Source organism: Ornithodoros turicata, chromosome 7 (genome assembly GCF_037126465.1).
Source record: "Ornithodoros turicata isolate Travis chromosome 7, ASM3712646v1, whole genome shotgun sequence".
NCBI lineage: Eukaryota > Metazoa > Arthropoda > Arachnida > Ixodida > Argasidae > Ornithodoros > Ornithodoros turicata.
This window is the reverse complement of record NC_088207.1, coordinates 57,859,294-57,886,090: the sequence shown is the minus strand read 5'-3', so window position 1 is coordinate 57,886,090 and position 26,797 is coordinate 57,859,294. Positions and strand designations below refer to the sequence as shown.

The 26,797-nt window shown below is 46.3% G+C and overlaps 4 protein-coding genes across 6 annotated transcripts; 3 read left to right on the top strand and 1 right to left on the bottom strand.

Moving 5' to 3' along the window:
- Positions 1 to 178: 178 nt before the first annotated feature.
- On the top strand, positions 179 to 5,517 carry LOC135400150 (actin-related protein 6-like). The gene is made up of 11 exons (XM_064631884.1): positions 179 to 280; positions 424 to 541; positions 629 to 697; positions 846 to 969; positions 1,032 to 1,167; positions 2,029 to 2,184; positions 2,909 to 3,029; positions 3,669 to 3,792; positions 3,881 to 3,956; positions 4,169 to 4,231; positions 5,298 to 5,517. Exons 1-11 carry the CDS (start codon positions 204 to 206, stop codon positions 5,428 to 5,430), a joined length of 1,197 nt encoding a protein of 398 aa, XP_064487954.1. The 5' UTR covers positions 179 to 203; the 3' UTR covers positions 5,431 to 5,517.
- Positions 5,518 to 9,515: 3,998 nt separating this feature from the next.
- LOC135401730 (uncharacterized) lies at positions 9,516 to 14,864 on the top strand. 3 transcript variants are annotated; one of them, XM_064634280.1, is made up of 8 exons: positions 9,516 to 9,708; positions 10,349 to 10,478; positions 10,876 to 10,961; positions 11,036 to 11,212; positions 12,235 to 12,501; positions 12,647 to 12,775; positions 14,027 to 14,317; positions 14,700 to 14,864. In XM_064634280.1, exons 1-8 carry the CDS (start codon positions 9,531 to 9,533, stop codon positions 14,798 to 14,800), a joined length of 1,359 nt encoding a protein of 452 aa, XP_064490350.1. In that variant the 5' UTR covers positions 9,516 to 9,530; the 3' UTR covers positions 14,801 to 14,864. The 3 variants fall into 3 exon arrangements, with proteins under 3 accessions (XP_064490350.1, XP_064490351.1, XP_064490352.1); XM_064634281.1 differs by having other exon boundaries at positions 9,642 to 9,708; positions 10,330 to 10,478; XM_064634282.1 differs by lacking the exons at positions 9,516 to 9,708; positions 10,349 to 10,478 and adding an exon at positions 10,487 to 10,552.
- Positions 14,865 to 17,363: 2,499 nt separating this feature from the next.
- Positions 17,364 to 20,722, top strand: LOC135400149 (probable insulin-like peptide 7). The gene is made up of 4 exons (XM_064631883.1): positions 17,364 to 17,451; positions 19,137 to 19,256; positions 19,335 to 19,507; positions 20,418 to 20,722. The coding sequence occupies exons 1-4, from the start codon at positions 17,423 to 17,425 to the stop codon at positions 20,657 to 20,659; spliced, it is 564 nt and encodes a 187-aa protein (XP_064487953.1). The 5' UTR covers positions 17,364 to 17,422; the 3' UTR covers positions 20,660 to 20,722.
- A 4,794-nt stretch (positions 20,723 to 25,516) lies between these two features.
- Positions 25,517 to 26,226, bottom strand: LOC135400148 (hemoglobin subunit beta-like). The gene has a single exon (XM_064631882.1). The coding sequence runs from the start codon at positions 26,167 to 26,169 to the stop codon at positions 25,564 to 25,566; it is 606 nt and encodes a 201-aa protein (XP_064487952.1). The 5' UTR covers positions 26,170 to 26,226; the 3' UTR covers positions 25,517 to 25,563.
- Between the last annotated feature and the right edge of the window lie 571 nt (positions 26,227 to 26,797).

Below are 26,797 nucleotides of genomic sequence, written 5' to 3'. Positions count from 1 at the left end.
TGATGTTTACTAGTAAACCCATGGATTTGTGCGATACTGCCCTGATCACCTGCAAAATCACGAATTATCATGTCATACTGCCCATATTATCAACGTTTTAGAATCCAGTAACGCCAACGTTACCAAAATGAGACTCAAAGACGTCGCTAAGTGGCTAAAGGCAACCAAAACAGGATTCATGCCAGCAACATTGATGCCAAACAATGGCGGCGCATTGTTTGGTTGTTGACAACGGCGCGGGTTCAATAAAAGTTGGATACACAACTCAAAATGCCCCTCGGTAAGTACGAAAGAGCGTTATTATGGCAAACAAATATCACTCTAACTGATTATCACAGCAGATTAGTCCCTTGACTTGCGGAAGCGCAAGAGTTGTTGTTTACCGGTGCACTCGTGCTTCAATGCATTTTCCGCTTCTGACAGAATCATTCCAAACTGCATCACGAAAGCCAAGAGTGAAAGGCGGCGGCAGTTTATTGGAGACCAAATTGACGACTGTAAGGACATGTCAGGACTGTTCTACTTGTTGCCCTTTCAAAAGGTAACGTCGTAAGTCCCAATTCATAATACCCTTCCGTTTGAATGTGCCGTGGAAAATATACAAGTATATGCTTGGTACTGCTCACAGGGGTATCTCACGAACTGGGAAATTGAGAAACAAGTATGGGACTACATGTTCGGGAAAGAAGTTTGTAACGTACGTATATATTATAGTCTTCTCCAAGGCAAGGGTCAGGCTTTTCATGCTTTACGTAAAAGGAACAGTCTCTGTTGGAAATGTCGGCTGCTGCAGTGTTAAAATTGATAACGTTGTGTGACTTTTAAAATGCATAATTGCTTGACAGGTAAAATTCGATGACACTTGCATGGTGTTGACGGTACCCTACTTCAACTTCAATTCCATTCAAGAGAACCTCATCGAAGTTTTGTACGAGGATTATCAGTTCCATTCAGCGCTCATTACAAATGGTATCGTCTTGGTTTCCCGGTGTGGTATTCTTGCTTTAAGAGTGTTTTTCTTTCTCTTCTAGCGGGCACCTTGAGTGCATTCAGGTACCAGAAGGAGAATCCAAAAGAAACTGGTTGCATTGTGGTTGACTCCGGCTTCTCTTTCACTCATATAGCCCCATATGTGAAAGGCAAGAAGGTTAAAGATGCTATAAAAAGGTAATTAATTGCCTTATGTCCAGAAACACAGACGAATATCGCACATTCATTCAGAGAACCTGAAACACGAACGGAAAGTAAAAATAATTTACGGTAATGATTCAGGTACTGCAGGACCCGAATTATTACAATCCTTTACCCTGCCATTTAGATAAATTTATTATATAAATCGGAATGAAGCGAACTAAAATTAACCGAGGAACTAAAACTAGAATGAACTACCAAACGAGCATATAAGTAAGTAGCACATAGTAAATAGAAGAAGCATAGTTCTTATATGCTTATGGCCACTTGCATGTTGTAGACATGACTATACCATTTGTGAAAACCATCTTCATATATTATTAACAGACAAAACTGGGAAAAGTCTAGCACTCGCAAATGTATAACAGAAGCATTTAAAGATTTGAAACATTCAAATAATTTATTTTACTAAAAAACAAGCTTTCGGATAGAATCCGTCCTTCATCATCCTCCGTCCGAAAGCTAGTTTTTTAGTAAAATAAATTATTTGAATGTTTCAAGCTCTTTAAATACTTTTCATATATTGTTCAAAGAAACCAAGTATCGAATATTTTTGAATAAATGTTGTCTGTGTACGGGATATACGTAGACGTAGAGGCATTAAGTTTCGTCACGGTCTCAAAGCTTACCAAAAAAAAAATGGAGAAAGAAAACAACAAGCAGGGCGGTACAGAAAATGGAAACATAACAGAAACGAAGACAACAGTGTTGGTAACGGAAACCGAAACAGATGCGAGCCAGTAACGAAGGCGATGACGGAAACAAAAAAAATTCTGTTACCTTTCCCTGCATTGAGCATTTCCTCAGTGTTCTCGATCATGCCTTTTTTTTGTGCAGGATGAACCTGGGAGGGAAAGCCTTGACCAATCACCTCAAAGACATAATTTCCTACCGCCAGTTACACGTCATGGATGAAACGTACGTTATGAACCAGGTCAAGGAAGACGCCTGCTTCGTGTCCACAAACTTCTGGCGTGAAATGGGAATTGCAAAGTACGTGTCCCTGACTGGTAGTTACCGTATTTTCACGCGTATTAGCCGCGGCTTATGCGCGATTTTTTTTTCTCACGGGCGCCCTGTGGCTTATCCACCGGCGCGGCTTATCTGATGACTGTTTTTTCTTGGTATTTTCCCCATACGCCGATTTTAACGAAAGGGCCGACAGTGTCTCTGGAACAGCACTGCCCTGCCGATGCACGAACAGTGCGTAACAGGGACGGGTTCACATTCGAGTAGGCTGATCTTCCTGGTGCATTCCCCCAAGCAGTTTTAAGGAAAGTGGTGACAGTGATTCGCGTCTTCTGGAAGATCACTGGCCCATCAGCCCACGAAAAACACCCGACAAGGGCACAATCCGATCTTGGTAGAACTCCAGAACTGACCTCCTCTGTTGTACACTGTGCCGATCCCGGAGTATGGACCACAGGGTTTATGGCCTTCTCTATGGTCTCCTTTGTCGCACAAATCAGTCGTCTCGTATTGCCCGCGGCTTATCTGCGGGTGCGGCTTATCTGCCAGAAAATTTTCAAAACGTCCCTAAAAACGCGTCCTGCGGCTTATCTGCGGTGCGGCTTATACGCGTGAAATTACGGTATTTTGTGTTGCCTAGCGTGAACTTTTTTTTTTGTACTTCTTTGCTGGTTTGTTGCCGTAAATAATTACTGACGGCTCGATGTTTTCGGCACTGCGAAGTACATGCCACGTGTGTTGCACTCAGGAAGCGTGGAACGGAGAACACAGTGGTCAGGGACTACATCTTACCGGATTACACGGTCATCAAGCGTGGGTACTTGCGACCGGCCGAAGAAACAACCGGAAAGGCAAAAGACAACGAGCAGGTGTTACTGCATTGTTGTTATGTGCTCAAAGGGGGGTTGTGAAGCCATTTCCAAATTTTTGAAGAAATAACGTCGTAAATGTTGATTTATGTCCGCTAAACATTCACACCAAAATGCTATGTTCCTGCGATCCCACGTTCCGAAGCTATTTAACTCCGAAGGACCTCCTCCGTCGCTCTCAACTCTTCATCTCCTCGCGTGTCTCTCGAGGGAAGTTTCAGAATGGAGAAAGGAAGTGCATACCTTTCCGTTTCCATGACGACCGTTTTATAGGTAGCCAACCACGGGAGAACAGCCTTCGTTATGGTGACCTTTCTGTACTCCGGGCAAGCGTGCACAGCTATAACGTCACTTCCCATCTGTCTACCCACAACTCTCAGCACTGTTCGGTGCCACCGTTAGCAGTGACTCGAAAAAATGAGCAGTTTTGAAAACCCAACAGCTAAAAAAAATGTTCGAACAAGGAACGTGCGACTTTGCGTGTCTAATCCATGGACTGCAACATATGAAACTGAGCCATACATTTAGTGGGTTGCATGTGGCTTCTCAACCCCTTTATGTGAAATAAAGCTCAGCTGTGTCAGCAAACGGTGCCTTGTCAATTTTGAACCGCATGAGATCTGAAATTCTCATTTCCAGCTCATCCGCCTCAACAACGAACGATTCATGGTACCAGAATTGCTCTTCCATCCGTCCGATATTGGCGTCGAGGAGATGGGAATTCCTGAAGGCATAGAACATTCCACAAATGCTTTGCCTAAAGGTACAGAGCCTCCTGCCATTTGCTAGCCACTTGCAGCATGCGATAAGTGGCTAACGTGAAATGTAATGCAAATTAAACTTTACTACAGAGGTCCACGCACACATGTACAAAAACGTCGTTCTAACTGGTGGCAATGCCTGCTTTCCTGGTTTTGGTGAAAGAGTGTAAGTGGGCAAAATTACGTAATATACCTTTCTTACAAACCCCTGTCGAACTTAAGCAGAACCTCTTAAAGGTAGAAATGTTGTAGAACGGCATAGAACACAAGAACAGTCAGAATGGACCTCTTGCATGGACACTCTGTCACTGCTCAGTGTGTTAATCCAATATCATTTTGTTTTGCTCGCAAATGACGTCACTACTTTTACATCCTTAGCTATGGAGAGCTCCGGAGTCTCAGCACGGAAATCTTTGAGGTCAACGTCACTGCACCAGAGAAGTACGTAATATTTACATATTGTACAATACAACCCAATACAATAATACCCTACAATACAATACAATATTTACAATACAATATATATATTAATGTACAATAATACCCTACGCAATACAATATTTATAACGTATTGTATTGTCACGTATTTGTATCACAATATTTATCGCTTAATATTGTCATGTTACAATACAACCAGACCCGACGACCATTTACATGAGCGAGTTCAGCTCAGCAATTCAACTCGACCCACTCCTGTAGAGTTCATGTAAACTCAGCTTATGTTACAATATGTGCCATCATTTTTACAACTGCGATCAGGTGTTACACCATTATAGACAGACTTTTGCTCAATGTAGAGTCACTAGATAAGCTTCGCTTCAGCGTAGTGACACTAAGTTCCACGGCAAGCAGGGAAGCCATCTTGTTTCCGCTCCCCACCAGCGTCACCCCCATTTGAGGAGCAGAGGCAACTAACGTAACAATGCTCGCCAAGGAGGCCGTGGGTTTGGGAAGCGTGTGTGATTGTCGTGCAGCATTATCTGTGTATTGACAATAAGAGTGTCTCGAGGAGATGAAGGTGGTGAGCTGCTTGCAACAGGAGCAACACTTTGGCGCGCGCTCAATAGATGGCATCGAGAGCGCCGTTAGGTGGCGCTAGCGTGGCGTGGAAACAAAATGGCCTCTCCAGCTCGCCTGTGGGACTCTGTGTCGAAGCTCTGAAGCGAAGCTGATTCAGTGACTGAAGGTTAGCAAGGTTTTAACTAGTAGGGTTTTTAAATTTGGAGATATGGGGGTATTGGAATTTTTTTTTTTTTTATCAATTGGCTGGAGATTTGTCAAACATTGCTAATTTTGCAATAAATTGTCAAGAACTTGCAACTCTATATTTTGCAAATAATATGCTCGCTATAATAATCTAATACGCTATATTGCTTTATATTTTACTTTTTATACTTTTTATATTTTACAACTTGTGTAACTACCCATTTCTGAGCGCCTCGTTTGAGGTGTGCCGTCCGTGCTTGCTCATTTGTGACTTCAAACCTGTTTTCCTTCCTCCTTTCAGCCCAATAACTTACGCATGGCACGGAGGTGTTCTTCTGCGTCAGGACCAAGATACGTTTAACAAGCTTGTTGTTACGAAAAAGCAATACGAAGAGCATGGAACGCCATTCTGCATTGACAAGTTTGATGTATAGCTTTGTGAACGATGAACCTGCAAAGCCATGTACATTGTTATGTACCTGTACAGTGTAAATACAGAAACGTTCATGACGAAAACCCGAGACTGGGAAACGTGTGTGTAGAAGCGTTTAACTCATTCAGACAACAACAGTATAATCATGAAAAATTGATTGGAAACACGAAAAAAATATTTTTTTATGGGTTAATCTCTTTTTTTTTTTTTCATCTCATTTTGGCATAACTTGCTATGAAGTGAGAAAGTTTGCAAGTGAAGATGTTGCTAAATAAAGTTCCGTCACGGTTTCGGAGTGAAATACCCCTGACACTCGGACACAATTAGACGGAAAAAAAAAGAAAAATGAAATTAGGTTAAATAAATAAATAAATTAAATTAAACTTCTTAAGCAAGGTTAATAGGATTTAATAGGAAATAAAATGTTAATAGCAAGGTTAATAGCAATTAACAGGAAATTAAATGAAGTAAAATTTTTAAAATTATATTTATTTTATTTCCTGTTAATTGCATTAACCTTGCTATTAACATTTTATTTCCTATTAAATCCTATTAACCTTGCTTAAGAAGTCTGTACGCAAAAATACATATAAACACAAATGCTGTCAGTGGATATTACGTGCTTCCGTGAATTTTCGAAATAAAGCGGAGTTCGAACTAAAAGGAGCTGCTCTGATTACAGTGTTGTACGTAGCGCCGTTACTAGTAGCGGCGCTACCGTATCCGTTACTTTTTTCGGTAGCGGAGTAGAGATCGCGCTACTTTTTTTAAACTGGTAACGAAAGAAGTACTTCCGCTACCAATTTGCGGTAGCGCAATCTTTGAGCGCTACCGTTACTTTCCGAGCTGGGGTTCCCGACAACACGACTTCGACCTATCATCAAACCTCCACTCTGCCTGCCTTCGATCAAGCTGCCCGATATTACAACTCATTCTGGGAAGAGCGGGCAAATAGCCGAAAGGAGGGCACAGAGGCCGTTATCTTACAAAGAGGATGTGTCCTCCACGTGTTCCCTATTTGGGATGAACCTTCTTGAAGATTTGGTGCATTGTCGGAGTCATCTGCAAACTGACGTCACTCCATTCTGGAGCCGTCCTCGCTAGCTATGAGTCATGACATTCCACATGACATTGCACCACGTACGCTTAGGTGCTTGACAGTTGCCATTTCTTGTCCGCTGCAATGGAGGGACCATGGCCTGCTACAGTACAAAACAATAGCGTGGTGTTCAGATGTCTACTATGCGCCTCGGTGGGAAAGCTTTATCTGTGCGTCAAGGAAGTCAACGTCCAATTTGAAAAAGCACACCATGGTATGTTTACCAACTTCTCGTTCCGGGCAATCCGAGTTCTTTTTGTGACAAAGCTGTTGAGCCTTTTATCGGTAGACTTGCTTTGTGTTTTATTTGTTTTAGAGGAAGAGAAAAAGATATGCAGGATTCCGAGTAGGCTTTAGTAAATCTGTAAAAAAACGGTTTTCAAAATTTTAGCCTTCAGGCAACCTACGTGTAACCTCCATTGGACGTCGATTTATTATTTTGAGATATTGTTTTATTTTATTATTTATTATTTTAAGACGTTTGAAGTACGTCATCAACGATACTGTTTCTTTCTTTCCTAAAAAGTAGCGGATGAAGTATCGCGTTACTTTTTACGGGTAACGGTAGCGGTACTCCGCTACTTTTAGGTATACGTGTAACGATATCGGGATTTCGTTACTTTTTGCTCAGGTAGCGCGTATCGGTATTGCGCTACCTTTTTCGGGTAGCGGGTACAACACTGGCTCTGAATGAGGGCTTGATGTGTTGGCAGCGCATGGCTCGCTAGTTATATATAGTATTACCGCACGTTCTCATTTCCGGAATATGTACGGAGTTGCAAACCAGATGACTGGGTTTCCCTTTCGCCGCTAGCGTGTCACTCTGACAAAGGAATGCGCCATAGTGTGTTCCGTAAACTTTTGTCCAGCACTGTACAAACAACAGGCAAGCATCAAAACATTTAAGAGCAGAAGAACACGTTACACACATCTGTTACATGCGCTTTCGTTCGTTTCTCCGGCCGCGACACTCCGCGGCAATCTCGTTCGTATAAACTGTACAGTTTATACGAACCTGCACAACGTTGTGCAGGTTCATATGTTCGAATTACCGAACGTTTACCCGAAAGAAATACATATGGCTTTACCGGGACCCGAGCGTCAGTTCGAATTAACGGGATTGTGAATTCGAATTAACGTCACCAAGAGCGACCCCTGGCAACAGTGTGCGCGCGCGTTCCCGACTCTCTGCCCCGCACGGGAACAAATAGACTTCAGAAAATCCAGCATCTGGTCCGGCTGCCATACAATCGGTTCATTCTTTTCGCCTGCACTGCCTGAACTAGTTCAAGGAGTGCAACCCTCTCGCGTTGAAGAATGGACTTAACCCCAGCTTTACGCACAGCCCTGCCCTGCAACAGCTCGCGTTCAAGACTGGTAAAAAGTGGGATAGTGACCAGGGTGATCAGGTCAGCAGTTTTCACGTCTTGCTGCCATAACGTTCCCGCGGCTGTTCAGATCGCGGGTTCAAACCCGGCCGAGGACAGTGGCAACTTGGTGGAAGGGTACAAGTTGCTCTTCCGTGTGTCGAGGAGGGCAAAACAAATCCACGGACCGGACCACTATGACGTCGCTCATGATCGCAGTTGTCTCGCGGCGTGAGACCCCCAATTATTATTATGCATATATTATTATCAATTGGACAGGCTTGAAAAGGTGGGGTACCCCCAGGAAGTGATAAAAAATGAATAAAAGGTGTCTACTGAGAGATAAAATGAGGGAAACAAAAGAATCACGCCCAAGAACAAGCTCACCGCAATCCGAGATAAGAAAGGTGAAGGTTTAACAAATGGTAGACTTGGTCCTCAGTTGCTCCGACGAGCCATCGGGACTCCCAAAAAGGATAAACAATTCCAAGGAGATGAAAAATTGCCCTAGTTGGGACTGAACAGCACACAAGCAAGACAAGGACCACAGAACGACACGGACAAGCGCTAACTTCCAGATAAAAATTTTATTATAGAAAACAAAGTACATGAGTCATACGCACGCGCAGAAACAACGTTCTCGAAGAAAAACAATTGTGCTTACACACGTGGGACCCAATCTGCTTGTTCTTTCGGCCTCAATAATTTCCCGCGTACGTTTATCACTGTGCTGGGCCGACCAACCTTCTCCAGGGACATGACAGACAGACTACCAAAGGGTAGTCTGTCATTAACAGATCTCCCCGTTTGTTCTACATATTGCTTGTCACATGTAAGAGGAATCTGATAGATTACATTCTCCTTGACCTCTACATACTTATCAACTCCTGTGGTTTTTCTTGCAACCTTGTGCATCACTTTTTTGTAAACCGCTAAGCCCACACAGCTTTCTCAGATTATTATGAGCTGAAAAAAAAAAAAAAAACACTGCCATTTTAGCCCGTTCTCCTATTTTCTTGAGGTTTCCGTGTGTTCCATGAAATTCCGTGCGTGTACGGTATGACCGTTACGATACCTCTCTTGGCTGTGCCTGGCCTTTGGGCCTGATCTCCGGTTTGGACCTGCCTGAGCAACCCATCGCTCACTGATGTTATCACGTGATTCCGGTAGCCCCGCTATTATAACCTGTCAATTGGGTTGGCAAAACTATCAGCCATTCGGTGTGGACAGGATTTGTTGAGGGCGTTACGAAGGCAGAGGTTAGCAACACCTCTTTTCCCGAGTTTTGAGTGGCCAGAGTCAGTATGGGGGGCAACCCCAAGCAGCACAATGTACTGAAAGTCGAGTGCAATAGCAGTGGACGGGTAGGTGGAAGACCTTGAACGAACTGGTGAAACTAAAGAACATTGATAAGACACATACCGTCCACCCCTATTGCACTCGACTTTCGGTACATTGTGCTCCTTGGGACCCTTCTTCTGGAGACGGACGCTGCGAACTGTGTGGGTGTTCAGATGTTATTATTATGACATCTGGGAGAGGAGGCTTATTTCCACGAGGGAGGGTGGCCCAGCATGTACACCCTCGTGGAAATCAGCCTATGTGCACAGATAAAGTTTTACCACAACGCTTTACATGCGCAGACTGGGCATACTTTATCTGCACGCAGCCTGTACACTCACGACGGTGGTTAGGTTCGGACAGATACACTGCTGGGGTACTCCCAGCACCACCACCACCATCCCGAAAGTACCTGCTAAAAATGTCGAGAAAGCCCTACAAACCAGCAGGTACGGGAGCCAAGTTCGAAGAGGTGAGGCGAACTCTCTAAACAATTCAAAATCACAAATTACATCAGAAATATCTTCCATTGAGTTCTTCAGTTGTTCCCATTTGAATCACCACCAATATCTGCTTGATGGCGTCGTTTTAATTTCGATCTCGATTTGATAACACGCACCTTCTATTGCTTTGTACCGCTTCGCACTCAAGCAAGACATGGCGTCTCCGTAGCCTTCCCGCGCAGTTGGCAGGTAGGGTCGAAGTCTTCAAAGAGTTCGCGCTTTCTAGTACTTGTTAGCAGTTCATGGCTGGAAGAGCCATGCCCGCTGCATATTCAGGGGAAACTCATAACCTCCATTCTTTTGTAGCCTTTCGGGTTTTCTTTTTTTTTTTTTTTTTTACGACACGTGACTCAAAACTTTCCCCCAATCATTTACACCGTCCCAATGCTTACTTCCCCACTGAGCACTTTGACACCTTCAACCTTTCTTCTGGAAAGGCTTACCTAATAGCCGAGAAACTTCCCTGAAAATTTAAGTACCCCAAAAATAACCTCCCGCACTTTTCCTTTGTTGGTGCATCGTGCCTCGGGGGTCCTTCCGGGACACTCTTCAAGGTCATGCATTGTTGAATCCAACCATCTATTTGACAGGGGTTTAATACCCTTCCAGCCACCTGTGACCACCAACAAGGAACGCACACTGGCACGCAGACGAAACTGGTTTCAGTTTCACTATCATCGTGGTGCGTGACAGACGTCCTCTGCAACATCGTCTGCTATCAAGAGTATTATCGCTTCGGGTAAGTCATTTGTTTGGATTGCCCAAGCGTACCTTTGTTTGATGTCTATTCCGCCGTCTGTTCAACTTTGGAAGGTAGTGGTCGAACAGCGCCGTCTGTTTCACTGTCTCTCGCTGCACTGTCTTCTAGCGGAAATGTTATATATCATGTCCTTGTGCCTGTTTATGTTGAGAGTGAAATCCACGTGTTGTATTAGATTTGCAATGACATTTAGGGCTTGATTTCACGAATCGCTCATCGCCTGTGATACAACAGCGGATGATAAGCGTTAATCCTTTCTTGCTACTTTGCACGCTTCACAGTGTTCATAGCTTCCAGTTGTTGTACCGTGCGTGGTTTGCAAGAAGAAAAAAAAGATTGGTTATGTTCAGGACTTTTCGCAAACTTTCCATTGTAGGTTTTCCGGTATGATCATCGTGTGGCTTTGTTTTCTTATTTCGGCGCTACAAGTTGCTGAAGGTCAAAGCAGGCGGCATGGCAAAGGTAGTACTTATTGCTTGTTCGATCGCATCTTCATTTTACTTGAATTTCACGATAGCATGTCGGTTCATTTTCAGTGAGCCCCGACTTGCTAGTGAAGGCGTGGCAGCCTTTTCCCTCTTTGGAATTTGCCGTCGACGAATGCGTCAGCAACCTGAACCGCACTGGCCGCTGTCTAGCCATCCCAGACTGTCGATTCAGCCGTGGCCATCAGGAAGGTCAATGCGCTGACGGTTTCGGCGTTTGCTGCGTCTGTGAGTTTTCGTGCCAGAGTCATACGTATTTGTGTGCAACGTCCCTGGTGTCATCTGACATCCGGTGACGAGATTATGCAGCTGGTAGAACCATCCACTACCTGTTTCTTGAGGGGGGGGGGGTGCACGTGTTCGGTTCTCGTTTCAGTCCTAGACAGGGGTAGGCAGTAATGCCTGCGCAATTCATGCCGGAGACCAAGATTATGAAAGCACTAATTTGAGTAATACTTTTATTGTGAGGTGTTATAATACGTACCACTGACAGTTCTATGTATTACGCGAGTAGTAATGGTAATACTTCGACACTCAATCCGTGGGTTATCAGGAAAGGAAAATGCACCATTTCTATACTGTTCGAGGCACTCAATCTCGAATGACGTTTCATTTTAGTATTGTATTTACATTATAATACATTCGTATTATAATGCGTATAAACACATTAGAATAATACTATCTGAGTTCTCTGCAGTTTTATTTTGGCACACTTTCCGGTCAAATCCCATCGAAGTTGCCTAGGACATTTACCCATCGAAGCTCCAGGACGCATGCTAACCCTATATTAGCTCAGTCTGTATAACGTGTTGGCTTGCTGAGTTCAAGATCGCGGGTTCGATCCCGGCCGAAGGCAGTAGCATTCCTTCCAGCACCGTGTGTTGGGGGATTTCCGGCGTACGCCAAAAGGACCCCACGTAGTCGAAGTTATCCGCAGTCCTACACCCTGTGGCACGAGCAGCATGTCGCCACACCATAGGCTGACAACGCCTTACGTGTAAATCTACTCAAACTGCAGGCCATGTCACGTCGAGACTGGGAGGTACCCGGGTTCGAATCCCGGTGTCAGCTGTGCTCCTGGGTTTTCCTCAGACGCGCTTCCTGCTGTTGTCCCTTCATCTATCCATATATGTGCACCACTCGCAGCCACAATTGTTTCGTGGTGCTAACACTGAGTTAAAAGGACGGCGACAGCTACAATTTAAATTCCCGTTACACCGTAGATAGCTACAGTTGCACTTTCTTTGCAGACGAAGCCCGCGGCTTTCCCCTGGCCACGACGGCCAACAACTCCTACTTCGTTCAGCCAATGTTTCCTCGTCCGTACCGGGACTCTGGAAACCTGTCCCTCACGACGCTGGTCCCAAGAGGGATTTGTCAGCTACGCATCGAGCTCGAGAGATTCAGCATCTCGGATCCCGTGAATGGATCTTGCACAGACGACTACTTTCAGGCGCACGTCAATGGCAGCGACAGCATCCTGCCTAGGTTATGTGGACGCAACGACGGACAACATTGTAAGTACGCATCAGTAACGCTTGTACCTTACTGTTTAAGTATTACTGGCTCGGATGACTTCTCAGGTCTGAGCTAGGTGTCTGAAGAAGGCTTTACTTCTGGCCTGTCCTTTCCTATTTACATTGTATTTTCGTCTTGTTTCAGTGATCGTCCACTTGCCTATCAGCGACGAACGTAGCAAACTCACTCTCAAAGTGTCTTTAGGACGGTCAGGATTTCAAAGGCGGTGGTCCATACGCATTGTTCAGTACAAGTGTGGCCATCAGAATGAAGGTATTTTCGCACTTACCATTCGTATTTGTCTGGGTATTGTTCGGAACCTCTTCGACTTCGCCAAAGTTGTAGTAGCGATTCCGTTTTTAGCGAGCCTGGTTTTAGCGCGTCCCATTTAGTTGAAGATGCCGGGAGAGAGTTGACCGGGTTCACTCTCTAACGCACTTTGACCACAAACAACTCTCACGTGAGCCCTCTCGCTCAAAATCAACGTACATTTCCAGATGCGTAGATGGGTAGAAATCCAGCGAACCGGTAGAGATGTAGGAAGGGAGTTGCCTCAGGACAGAAGCCGCCGATATTTCGAACAGAGACTGTTCTTCTTCTGGGCACCGTCCTCATCATTGGCATGGTATTTAAAGGGTTAGGTGTGACGTGTTTAAAGGTTCATGCGAATTGTGGGTCAACAGCCCGGAGGGAAGAAAGGATCCGGATCCCGTACGGATCCTTTCTTCCCTCCGGGCTGTTGACACACAATTCGCATGAACCTTTAAACACGTCACACCTAACCCTTTAAATACCATGCCAATGTTGAGGACGGTGCCCAGAAGAAGAACAGTCTCTGTTCGAAATATCGGCGGCTTCTGTCCTGAGGCAACTCCCTTCCTATTTCTAGATGCGGGTCCGTTGTCGACTCTCCCAACTATTCAATTCAAAATAAAAGGTTGAATTGAATTGTTGTGAGAGTCGACAACGGACCCGCACCCACTGGGGAGAAGCGAGCCCGAGAATATCCGAATTAGGTCGTGTGACGTTTCCGTGACGTTCTCTCCCACCCCACACCTTCTCTTCCCGTATTCTCTGCAGCGGGAGGAGCGACTGATGCCTGGCCACAAGAAAACGCCCTCATGTCGTCACGATCACGTCACAATGACGTTGCGCGCCGTCTCTCTGCGCGGGAATTTCAAGCTGTGTGGATTCCACTGATTTGTAATACTAGTAATAAATGACAGGTCAGTGACAGTGGAGGTATATCATGGAATGCACTAACCGGGTCGACAAAAAATAAATGAAAAGAAGTGCAAATTGATGGTTGGAGAGCGAACTATCACTCTCATGCGATTTTTGGTCTGTTTTTTTCTTCTTTTTTGATTGCGTGTTAGCGCCGCGAAGCAACTGTAGCTATGCGCGGCGTACACATTGTGGGGAAGGAGTAGGGGACATGGGGATGGTCTATTCCTGTGTTGTTCAATAGGTTTAAATGTGAACGAAAGACGTCACGTTTAATGTGAACCTGATGTTCTTTTCCAGCACCCAGGGGATGCCTGCAGTACCACACGTCGTGTCTGGGCAGCCTAAGAAGCTTCGCCTTCGCCCAGTCTTCTCCCGGATCCCTTCAGGGTCTCAATTACGGCGTCTGCATTGCTCGACCGCCTTGGATGCAAGTCATCAGCCTGAAGCTCGACGTGCTCCAGATGTCGGGAAACTCCACGCAGGATTGCACGGACGACTTCCTGCAACTTCCGGCGGGCCTGACAAGTAACGGCAAGCCCTTCTCGAGACAACGCCTCTGTTACCAGAAGAACAGTTCAGTTTTTGATAGTGAGTAGTGTATCCGATTCCCTCGTTACTTGAAACAGGGGGCTTCATGGTTTTGCAGAATTTAGCTTTCGTTATCGAATTTATATAAGAAATTTCAACACCGGGTAATACGTACTGAAAGTCTGGTGCTTATCACTTAGGATTCTGGATCATGGAGTGATTATCGAGGGTTATGCCAGCGGCATGGCGGCCCCTACGTCATTCATTACGTAACGCCACCGCGCAAAGCATGCTGGTGGGCATTATCAGCTTTATCATCCGACGCGTTTTTTTCCGCTTCTTGCCCACCATAACAGTATATAACCTCGAACCGGTCTTCTTGTGACGTCTTTGTAAGTCGTCTATTGGAGTGAATTAACCCTGTACTGATCTTTCTTTCCAGTTGCAGTACGGGGACCGTTGGTGTTTTACGTTCTAACAGGCAGTGGTGCTGGAAGACACATGGGATTCAGCATCAGTTATAATCTGTTTCCGTGCTCGTGAATGCATCGTGACATTTGTAGTGTATAAAGGAAGTGTGCCAATAAATTTATTTATTTTAGTTGAACCGTTTGGCCTTATCATTTGTTTCGTTTTCAGACCCGTTGGTAGCGATCCTGTCATTGCTCTATAGACAAGCGGTTAAAATGTTCACTACACACACATACATTGGATTGGATTGGATTGGATGAGGAGGGCGTTCACTAGAATATTATGGTTAATGCGAAATATGATTTCATCGGTCCGTGTGCAGTGGTACAATCTGCAATTCCCGCACTATTGCCATTTTGGGAGTTATGCAGCTTGGAAGCTTTTTACTTTGCCACCAGCTGTTTGGCATTAGGAGGGCTTTAGGTTGACTCCTACGTCATCCTTAAGTGCAAAGTTTCGAGAGACTTCGTTTCAGTGCATACCGATCGATTGCGGTGTACATTTCGTGGCATGATGGTTTTGATTTGTGTGTCTGCAACGCCACGAAACGTATTCGAGGAAGTTACCCTAATTTTCGGCGTATAACACGTATCATATATGACACGCACCCGTTGATTTCAACGGGATTTTGACCAGACATCACCCTGCGTGTTACACAAGGTCTCTGGTGGTCCTATGCGTAAATATATCGCTGTATAGCACGCGCTCATAGATAACACGCACGGCCAATATTTTTCAACTTTTTTCGTGTGTAACATGCGTGTTATACGCCGACAATTGCGATACTTAAAGGGACCATGAAGAGATCTTGAAAAACCTCTGTAATCATGTGTAATGCACTTCGTCGCTTTAGATTCGTCGCTAATAGGTTCACCGTGCGGAGTATGAATCAAATATTGGTTAAAATAATAAAGATATTAACAAAACCACGGCCAAAAAAGGCGACTGCCGCGACCTGATCGTTGCCGGCGCGGCGGAGAAACTAGATGTGACGTCAGAAGCAGGTGACCTTCATCGCTGCCGGACCAAGCGGCAGCTCGACGCTTTTTTTTTTTTGTGTGTGTGTGTGTGTGTGTGTGAACTGCGCCCGCGTCGAATGCCAATATATGACATATAATATTCCCATCATGTGCAATATGACAAAAATCGCATATATCTAAGGTAAGTCATCATTAGGGCCCGGAAATTTAGGCACTAAAAACGTCGGAATAGGCAGGCATTTTGGCCCCCCAAAATACCAAAATAGACAATAAAAAGCAAAAAATATGCGTGTTAATCTGGTACGCTCTTTGGCCTTCTTGGTCTTTCAGAATGCTCCATCAAGCAAATCTTGCTCGTTTAAAGGCTGCCTTGCATACAGGCCTTGGCGTCTGCTACATGTACGCTGAGGCAGCCGTAATTAGGCGTTTCTAGGCAATTATAGGCAAATGCCTAAAAATCCGGGCCCTAGTCATCATTGAGCGAATCATCAATTCTCCACAGCGAACTCAGATTTTTCGGGGATCTCTTCATAGTGCCTTTAAAGTTCCAATATATATTTATTCGAAATAAGGAATGAGTCCTAATAAATAAATCCACCTCCACGGCCGCCTTCCTCCGAACCAGAACTGTCAGCCAGCATGCTTACAAAGTGGAGGGGGAAGACCCCTTCCCCGTCGCTAGGAGACGCGCGCTGTAACGTCATAATGACGTCATCCTCCTTTTCGCGAAGCCGAAACTTGTGGAGGCCTGCCTTTTGTTTTCAAAAATACAACAGATTTCAGCTGATGAACAAAGCAGAAGGCAAGCGAGCTGGTGAAACGAAGTCGACGGTGGCATTCCCTAAAGTTTGAGGAAGCGGGCAGCGAAGCACAATACAAGAATCAAAGTGAAACTGCCACCACCTCTAGGGCACTCTACGGGGGCTCGCTTACTTTATAATGCCAAATAAAATAAACACAAATTCTTGAGTCTAGATTGACGTTTTACGTATACGTAATAAAAATACCCTGTAAAAGGATGTGTTTGCTCTTCGCTCTCTTCCTCATTATGTGTGGCTTGGCACCTTACGATGATGGTGATAGTGATGTGATAAAGAAAAATCAACCAATTCCCTCTTTCTGTTTCTTCTGGGTCCTTCCATTGTCAATGAAAACTCTGAAGACCGCAAATACGGGACAGGACTAAAGATCGGCGCTGCCAGTTTGACATTTAAAGGCTCCGTGAAGAGTTCGCGAAGTTTGTTTAGAAGTCTCAAAGCTCTCCGTCCTTTATTCCGCGCCATCTTTGCACACATTCTACACAACGAACACTGCAGGACACTTCAATTTCCGTCTGGGAAACATGCAAACAATATTTCAACACGAATACGTCAATGGAGTTGACGCGTAATCCCATAAAAGCCAGTCGACCCCCAATTAATCCTTCGATATTGCTTTCCTTTTGCGAATGGTGAGGCAGATTCTGAAAGCAGGCGTCGACGGCTTAGCCAATCGCGGTGCACGTACCGTGTTTCCACCAATCAGGTACGTCGTATTTAGCGTAAAAAAGTGACGGCTGCGGAGAGGAAAGTATGAGGAGGTTCGTGCGAACAAGAAGAAAACGATCAGATATATGGCTTTATAACAGCACGGGGAAGTAGACGGTTAGCTCTCAAGTAGGGGGCGCTCTTTTCACCCTGAGCGTGAATGTGTACTGGAAGAAGTGAGGCGGTCCATGGTTACCAAGACAGCTGCGTTGAAAGTGTAAGTTCCATATTCGTTCTCCACTCTTCATTGGCAAGGGTGTACTCTAACGGGAAGAAATTAGTAAATTGGGGAGTAATGTCACAGCTTCTAGTGTACTAGATTGCTATTGTATACCTACTCATTTTAGTCTCCTATAGCCCCGACATTTACTTCCGAGTACTACAAAGAATCCCTAAAATTTGGGTACACTTCCACGGTTGAGACAATGTATCTATAGTCTCCAGAAGGATTAAAATTACTCCTTTTTTTTCCCCTCAGTGGGTGTACTGCACGAGTCGCTACATTTAGAACGAAAGTTGTAACGAACAGTGTTACAAACGTAGGAAGGGAGTTGCCTCAGGACAGAAGCCGCCGATATTTCGAACAGAGACTGTTCTTCTTCTGGGCTCTTAAATACCATGCCAATGATGAGGACGGTGCCCAGACTCTGTTCGAAATATCGGCGGCTTCTGTCCTGAGGCAACTCCCTTCCTACATCTCTACCGGTTCGCTGGATTTCTACCCATCTACAGTGTTACAAACGGTTATTTTCGAAAGATCATGTTGATTCCGCACAAGAACCGCGAGGCACTTGTGGCTGTGGTGGTGGGGTTCGATCCCTGCACCGCCCCTCGGAATGACCGATGCAAAGAGCGGGGCCTTCATCCACTAGGTCTCGTCCACTAGGAAAAGTAGCGACATCTTTTTCCCTTTTCCGCCGCGACCTTGGCCCTTTAATGGCGGCCACATCCTAGGTACGACCGCCATGAAAGGTCCAAAGTCGAGGCGGCAAGATCAAGGGATGGCGGTACTTTTCGCGATTCATGGACTTTAACCTAAAGTCACCAAGACACATATCAGAATGACGTTGTGTGCATACGAACGGTCATCACCAGATGGAAATGACACGCAAGACGTGGTGACGTGGCATTGAGTGATCCCCTTATTACGATGAACACTAAAGCACGTTTCTCCATGCACAAAGTCAGTCAAAACCAGACAACACACCTAGAGAGTGAAGAAACGTTGCTTTTTTTTAAATTCTGTGTTAGCGCCGCGAAGCAGCTGTGGCTATGAGCGGCGTACAGATGGAGAGAGGACAGCAGGAAGTAGTGGGGGACAGGGGGGTTAGTATGCGTCCTGGGACGACTTCAGGGGGAACTGTGCCGACATTTGTCTGCCGGAAAACGCAGGGAAAACTCAGCCGGTGCGGGGATTCAAACCCGCGTCACCTCGCAGTCATCCTATGTCATACTATGCCACGGCAGCTCGTAAAAACATTTGCATTTATGGTAAATTATACCTATATACCTTATACCTACATCATACCTTATACCTAACACTATACCTTAGTTCCCTGTGTCTTTTGAGTATATCGGAACAACATATATCGTTGGCGCCGCAAGAAGCGAGCAAGATTGACGTTGTTAATATGCGTATGTGATTTTAAAGTTGGTTTTGCTAAAATAACGAGCCATATCCTTTATCGTCCGTAACTACTTACTACGTACTTACTACGTACTTCGTATCGTTGGCGCCACAAGAAGCGAGGAAGATTGACGTTGTTAATATGCGTACGTGATTTTAAAGTTGGTTTTGCTAAAATAACGAGCCATATCCTTTATCGTCCGTAACTACTTACTACGTACTTACTACGTACTTACTACTTACTACTTAGTACTTACTACGTAACATACTTCCAGGTCCAGAGTGATGCTCAATGCACAGCTAGCGAAGCTAGTTGCCCTGCTGGGGCTGTTGCTTCTAACGTTTCACGTCCATTCCAGCAAAGCAACTGACTGGAACGCTATCTTCAGCAGCAGGTCCGCTTTCAGTATCCATTACACGATGGCAGTAGTCCTCAATAGGACCTTAGAGTACATATTTATTGTCCCTCACAGAAGCCCCGACGAATGGGTCCGATTGTGGCACAGGGAACGCCACCGCCGCTGCTATCAAGAACTGCACCCGCACATGGACTGGGTGTGCGATAAGGATATCTACAAACTACGAAAGCGCCGACGTATAGCAGCTTTGACCTTCGAGAGTGACCCCAGGGATGCCAACGACGAAGGTGCGTCCACCTGCACACCCAGAGATACGTTTGTTCGGTGATACAACTAGCGGTTCGTGTTGTATTTGCCTGGAACACGCGAGATGTGCCCTCCCAAAAGTCTCGAGCACCTGGGTGGCGAGATACTGGTCGGTCTACAGCTGTGGGTGCTTGTCCGTGCCGGTTCGACGAGACCGAGATAAAAGACCGACACCGTGCCTCGTGTCGAGAACCGACGCGAGATAAAAGATACTTGCCAGGCATATTTCATACGAAGGCATTGTTGTTGTGGAACTAAAACGAGAACACCCTCCCCTACAAAGGAATGGTAATTGATCTCATGACGGGTCACGTCTCGCTTACGTGTTCCAGGTAAGTATGGTTTGGGCTGTATAGTATTCCTTACATTCCAGTTCTGCTTACTCTGCTAGAGTGTAGCCCAACCGTGTGACCGTGTTCACAGTCCACGGCTGATGTCGTCGTGGTATATAACGCTGTATATGCCTCATGTACGCGATCCAAGCCAACAGTATGTAGATATGACCAGAACTATATCACGTCGAACTGAGCCGAATGAGAAGGTTAAATATTAGCGCACTTACTTATTAGCATATTACTTACGCACGCGCATGATGGCAATGCCCTAATGACCGCAACACGCATGGGTTCCCCACGCACGTTCTTTATAGCGTGCACCAGAATCTCTACACACGGCACACCATATATAATCACGGAAGACAACACGTGCGTACTTGCATCCTGTCAGCTAGCTGCTGGCGTCCTCACCCGGGTTCGAACCACTATGTGGACACAGTACCAACTGAGCCACCAAGGCTTGACTATCAAAACGCTGGTGTACGAGTCCTTTCTGATGATCTTGAAAGAGGCAGTAACTTGTTGGTACTGTTCTTTTTTTTTTTTTTTCGTACAGATCTCCCATATGTGTTTCTGAAGCCGAAGCTGGCCTTCAGCGTTCTCCGGAGTGCTTTTTTGCCACGCCAGAAAAGGAAGCACCTCCGCAAGATGCAGGCGCGAGGGATCATCGACGAGTGCTGCGAACGTGACGCAGGTTGCACATGGGAGGAGTACGCCGAATACTGTCCCGTCAACCGAAGGATGAGGAACATGACGACCTCCCGTATACTCGATGTAGTCGAAGTAGAGTCGAAATAAAGGTGGGAATGCTTCAAGTCGACAGCCCGATTGGATTGAAGCACCTACTTGAAGCCCTTTGGATTCCTCAGTGTGGATGTCATGTTTTTGTTCCGAAGTAACCACCATCGCATGCAGGGGGTACACGCATGGATAGATGGAGAGTGGAGAGAGAGAAGAAAGGATGAAAGGCAGCGGTTTGGTCCTGGGCCCATTTCGTGTGGAACGTACGAGACAACATACGTATGGATTGACTTTTTTCGGATTAAACCCGCTTTCTCCCCGAATTCCAATCAAGTTAATACGGGTGTATCAGAGATTAAGTGCAACAGTAAGTATGCGAAGCACATTTGATATTACAACACGTGCTGCTAGTCCCTACAAATCGCCTACTTTGACCAATACATGCACGGGCGGCTTGTTGGAGCCGTAAACCCGATAACACCCGAATGTATCAATAGCACCCGATTTCACAGCGAATTACAGATTTAAAAATACCCGACTTTTCCCTCCTGAATCCGGAGAAGGAAGACCCGAAAAGGTCGGACCCTAATTATACGTTACACTCAAAGAGAAGTCCACTTTAATCGTAACACGGGAATGACAGCCATAGTATCCAGTCGTCCCCTGGCGCAGTGTTTTCCTGCTACGATGCCCGTTTTCTGCGGTGCACATACGACGGGTTTGCACATACTTCCTGTGGGACCGCGTGGTACAATACGACCGAAGGATCATTAACAGGTAGTTCTCTTTGAAGCGCAAAAAAAAAAAAAAAAACTTGTCTTTCGAGACGTCGTGCGTTCCGACCTTACAGGGCACTACGATGTCGGCCTTGGCTCTGACAGATCTTGAGCCTTCGGTGCTTCGTGAACGGGTTCTGCTGTGGGTTTCTGGGAGTTCGAATCTGCCGCAATAGGTTTTGCAGTTACCGGATTTGGCGCTTCACCGTCAGTCTTTGACGCTTGAGCTTGCGGAAGGGGCCCTTGAGTCTTCGTGTCATTTTTTATCGCATCCTGGGCTTCTGGGAGTTCCGAAGACTTCAAAATGGTGGTAGCTACCAGGACTTCGGAAGCCTCCGGTCTCAAGGGCTGCGTTGCTTCCGGTGGCTCTTGAGCTAGGGAAGAGCTTTGAACATCTTCGGCCACTTTTTGTGACAGCTCCAGTGACTTCTCAACCGCCTTGACCTCCGGCGTTTCTTTTGGCACCTCCATAGTCTTTGCAGTTTCTTTTTTGGTTTCCTGCGTCGTCTGGGGGGACGCTGATGGCGACACTGGGGACTCCGGAGTCTTGTCTTGGATAGCCCCAAAATCAAATACACTCGGTGTCTTTCCAAGGTGTCTCTTCTCCGCGTATACAGTCTCAACACGCCTGACAAAAAATTTCATCATCCTTTCCCAAGACGAGATTGCGGTGGTTGTCATCTTGCTTCCCAGGCGGTCACAGAGAACATCCACAATAACAGAGCTCACATCTTCAAACTGTTTCACTCTCACCCGGTGTCCGTAGTGAGTGTTGGCCACCTTCCTTATCAATTCGGTGGCAGTTACCGGTTCATCAAGATTGTCGACAATGGATGATACCGTGTAAGCGACTGCTAATGCGTGCGCAGTCAGACGTGCATCGGTTCTTAGCGCATCCGGGTCCACATTGCGGAAGGCTGAGAACATATTCTGGTAGCTCGGATACCTGAAGAAAAGTACCAGGAATATCTTGGGACAATCCTCCTTAAGGTTCTTCCTAAATAGCGCCCAGGTGGTACGTATCGCGTACTTTTCAACAGGTGCCAGTCCAGTTATGGGACAAACGTTCCAGTCTTCACGAATGAGTACGTTGCCCATGGTTCACAGCGTGCGTTGTCCTCCTAAGAGACCTGCTTCTTCTTCTTCCTCCTCTCAAAATATGGCCTTCTTCTTCCCATGGAGAGCCACAAGGGAGATTGGCAAGGGCCATGGAATTGACTAACTGGACTTAAGACTATGACAATCGCTGGACGGAGAATGTATCGCTGAGGTGATGGAGGTGGTGTGAGTGAGGGCTACTTAAGCGTGCGCGCGATAATACTCAATAGAAGATGATGCAGGGGTGATTGTGGGTGGATTGAGGATGATGCAAGATGGGCTAGAAGCGGCGTGAGCGGGAAAGGAAACACGAAAGGAACACTTAACTGAAATAAGTCTTGGGACAGTTATCGTCTGCATGTATGTAAACTTGTCTATATATCGACTTAAAAGAGTAGTCGACAAAACCAAGATAAGTCACTCGGCTTGAGTAGCACAAATGTCGACTGAACTCCACCATGTAAACCGCGTCAGTCTACTTATTCAGCCACTTCCCATACGTCACTGCCGGATACCATCGTCCTCCCTCGCCTCAGTAGAGACGACCTCTATGTCACCGTAGGGGACGTAGGGGGTCACCATTACGTTTACGTCACCATTACCAGGGGTCACTACGTCACCATTACGTTTAGCCGCCGCGCAAAGCATGCTGGTGTGCATTATCAGCTTTATCGGCCCATCACCCGACGCATTTTTCCCGCTTCTTGCCCACCACAGCAAAATCTAACCTCGAATCGGTCTTCTCGTGACACCACATGTTTGTAAACAGAGGGTCGTCTATGGAATACTACCATACCATAGATGACGGCAAGAGACGGAGGAGGAAGAAGAAGGAGGAGGAAGGATAGCCAGAATAGCTGCCGACGCAGCATAATTCCAAATGGAATTGAACGATCAGTGAAAACAGCCATACGTCGCACACGACTTGGAGCGCTGTACACAGGAACTACAAGGCACCAGCTAAGGCTCTCCGACTCAAACCTTTGCAAACCTTGCAAAGTCCCAGAGGATACACATCACACAATCATGCACTACCCAGAATATAGCCAAGTCTGACTTCGACTCCAACAGGCCCTGGCGGCACTGGACAACAGGCCTTTCTCGTTTTGCAAGATTGCCGGAAGATGGCCCACAAAGCAACAACAATCGAAAGCACTTAAGCTTTCTTAAAATATAGCGGTATAAAAGACCGCTTCTAAATTCCATCCCTCTCAATTATCATATTTTAACGCGTAAGAACTGGAGCTACAGGCGCTCTTAGGGCAGCCACCTAGCTCCAATACACCACATCCCAGTTAACCTTATTATCCACGGAACACCTACCAGCTCGCCTGGCTGAATGGTTAGCGGTGCTGGCCTTGTCATGGCGAGACTGGAAGACGCCCGCGGGTTCAAATCCCGGAACTGTCAGGGCCTGTGTCTTCCTCAGACACTGCCAGACATATGTCGGAAAGGTCCCCTTAGAAGTCGGCCCAGGACCCACATTCTCCCAGAGCGTTAGTCGTGACGTTGCCCACCTCTGTGACGCCGACAACGGCGAGCTGTTACATTAGCAACAGCACCACCGCCACCTCCACGCAGCACATCCAGAAGGCTACAAGCATACTACGAATAACTGCTGTCATCTTATGAAAAGAATGGCGTGCCGAAAGGCTGCAGAGAGGAGTAGAGTAGAAGTAGCTGCGTTTTGGAGCTTGGTGGAGCTTGGTGGAGCTTGGTGCAGAAGTATGAGAAGCAAAAGGACTCGCGCGATGACAAAGTTGTGTGTAACGTATCTGAATTTCAGGGTTACAATTCAAAGATGAGGCGCCTAGTTCCTTTGTTTGATTGGCGTCGTAGAAGTAACCACAGAGACTACAGGCCAGGACAAGGACCCCTGCCGCGTCCTGACCCATCACAGCACCGTTTTGACAACGGACGTCGGGACCTTTTGTGCAAAACAGGCCAGATCGAGTCTCGTCATCGTGCTCTAATGAGATGCTGATCGCCGTGGGTCGAACAAAACAAGTTGAAGAGATCGTGTGTTGGCTAGGGTTGTGATTTGTCCGTCAGTAACCGTCGAGTACCACCGAATCTTTCGGGACAAAGTAGAATCACTGAGCTAACGTACGTAATCAACCGCTAACGTACGTATGGTAACGTACGCATGGTATGTATGTAGTGGTTCAGGTAATGTGTTTGGCTCGACGGGTCCTGATACGATCGATGTTTTTATAAAATACAATGAAAGCTGTTGACAGTACTACGACTAGGCCTTCTCGCCCTATAGCTCATCGCTCAATATCCGTCAAACCCCAGAAGGAAGACGGTGTACTCTCAAGCCAATGAATTGTCCACTGTGGCTTGAGATGTGTGCAGGAAAACAAGCTAATCAGGACGGTGTCCGTTAGCCTGCAGCCCCATCTCGGGACAAGGAAATGCCCTCACGTTCTCACACAAAGCAGTTGCTAGTTCTCACTCCCCTATCATATCTCCAGCCACATCTGAAGCTCATCGGCTCTTTCAGTATTTTTTAGTCAATATCATGCATTTTGTCTCGTGCGCCCGTATTCTGCGGACACCCCCTGTATGCTATGGCCATGAACAATCTAGAGAGGTAGCCTTTGAAAACAAACATCAAAATCAGGTTATATGGGAAAGTTGGCTATGATTGAAATGATGGTGATATGATGAAAGTACAGCTCTCGTCAACCTTAATAATAACACCGGAAAGAATACGGTCACGTGTCCGAGCGCGATTACAGCAACACTTGGGACCATGAGGAAATCTTAATTGAACAAAATTATGCTGTTAGTTTAACGCAAGGATTTTGTTCACTTAATATTCCCCCAGTGCCCCCAGGGTGACTGTTATCGCGGTCGGAAATGAGACCGGATTTTTTTTCAGTGTTAATATTAAGGTTGACGGGAGCTGTACAACGCAGGCCGGGAGAGTAAGTAAAAGACGTTGTCTCACGCCCCATGAGAATCCTGACGACCACCTAGGTACTAGGTCGTCGCAGTGTCACTTCGTTCTACATAATGCACACTGAACCGGAGACGCCTCAACAACAGTTCTTTTTTTTCTTACTCTCAACGAGCAACTTATTACTCTTTCTTCTTCTGTTTTTTCTTGGACCTCTTCTTCTTGCCCTCGTCTTCGGCCCCATCGTGACCAGGACTCTCCTTCTCCAGCAGCTTCTCCTCCCGTTCCTTTTCTTCGCTGACCGACTGGACAGTCTGCACCACGTACTCCATCATCTTGCCCCACGATTCGCAGCACACTGGAGTCATTTTCTTGCCCAACTTGTCCTGGAACACCTGTACGATGACGCCGCTCATGTGCTCAAAGTGCTGCGGTCCGACGGTGTAGATGTGGTGGTTCCTCGCCAGCTTCCTGACCAGCTCGGTCAGGGTTGGTGGATCGTCCAAGTTGTCTACGATGGAGGTCATGAAGTAGGCCCAGGAGACTGCGTGAGCCGTAAGGCGAGGGTCGTTGGGCAGGACGCTGAGATCGACGTCGGCGAAGGGGGCGAAGAGCTTCTGATATGCCGGGTACCTAACGAAGAGAGCCATGAATACGGCAGGGCCGTCTTCGCGTATGTTCTTCATGAAGAGTGTCCAGGTGCGACGAATGGCCTGTTTTTCGCCAGGGGTCAAATGCGTCACCGCACAAGGACTTCCACCGCCGCCGCCGCCTAACTTGTTTCCCATGGTTCGGAAGGATGGTTGAATGCGCCCTTCGGCAAAAGTCTTCTTCTTCTTCCCATGGAGAATGGCCATTAGCCACAAGGGAGATTGGCCAGGGTATCATAGCCAGGGCTATGGAATTGACTAACTAGACTATAACCCGACTGTGACATGGCTATGACAATCTGCATGGCGAATTGGAAATTCGAAGAACGGCGACGGTGCAACATTTTCTTCGTCGGCCGTTCCTCTGGATTTGCTTCCAAGGCGGAAGTCACATAAGCATTGATTTTTCATAAACATTGACCTTGTTGCCTGTGCAATGGTGAAATGAAAACAAAAAGACACCCTACTATACAAAAGCCAGTAGAAAAAAAAAAAATAAATATCTATATATATACTCCTTGGAAAGGCTCCTACTCCTGCGTCCGCCGAAATGCCAATTGTGGCCACGTGACATCAACAATGTTGTAGGCTGCGGTGAAAGGTGTGTGTAAAAGGGATATGACTGTGGGTGCACCGGCCCAAAAGCAACATTCCACGGTGCGTGTCAACGGTCAGTATAGGCAAGTGAAGCACGGAAGCTCGTTTGTTGTTCAAAGATTAAGACGCAGCGCGGGCTCGATGCTTGCGTCTCAAAACACATTTCAAC

What these genes read in the sequence shown, in the direction of transcription:
- LOC135400150 (XM_064631884.1), top strand. Translation starts at nt 204, where the DNA reads ATGGCGGCGCATTGTTTGGTTGTTGACAACGGCGCGGGTTCAATAAAA. An exon ending in TTCAGCGCTCATTACAAATG is followed by an intron (nt 970 to 1,031) that starts GTATCGTCTTGG and finishes TTTCTCTTCTAG; the next exon opens with CGGGCACCTTGAGTGCATTC. An exon ending in GTTAAAGATGCTATAAAAAG is followed by an intron (nt 1,168 to 2,028) that starts GTAATTAATTGC and finishes TTTTTTGTGCAG; the next exon opens with GATGAACCTGGGAGGGAAAG.
- LOC135401730 (XM_064634280.1), top strand. Translation starts at nt 9,531, where the DNA reads ATGCGCAGACTGGGCATACTTTATCTGCACGCAGCCTGTACACTCACG. An exon ending in CGGGAGCCAAGTTCGAAGAG is followed by an intron (nt 9,709 to 10,348) that starts GTGAGGCGAACT and finishes ATACCCTTCCAG; the next exon opens with CCACCTGTGACCACCAACAA. An exon ending in AAGCAGGCGGCATGGCAAAG is followed by an intron (nt 10,962 to 11,035) that starts GTAGTACTTATT and finishes GTTCATTTTCAG; the next exon opens with TGAGCCCCGACTTGCTAGTG.
- LOC135400149 (XM_064631883.1), top strand. Translation starts at nt 17,423, where the DNA reads ATGGTTACCAAGACAGCTGCGTTGAAAGT. An exon ending in AAGACAGCTGCGTTGAAAGT is followed by an intron (nt 17,452 to 19,136) that starts GTAAGTTCCATA and finishes ACATACTTCCAG; the next exon opens with GTCCAGAGTGATGCTCAATG. An exon ending in AACGCTATCTTCAGCAGCAG is followed by an intron (nt 19,257 to 19,334) that starts GTCCGCTTTCAG and finishes TGTCCCTCACAG; the next exon opens with AAGCCCCGACGAATGGGTCC.
- LOC135400148 (XM_064631882.1), bottom strand. Translation starts at nt 26,169, where the DNA reads ATGGGAAACAAGTTAGGCGGCGGCGGCGGTGGAAGTCCTTGTGCGGTG.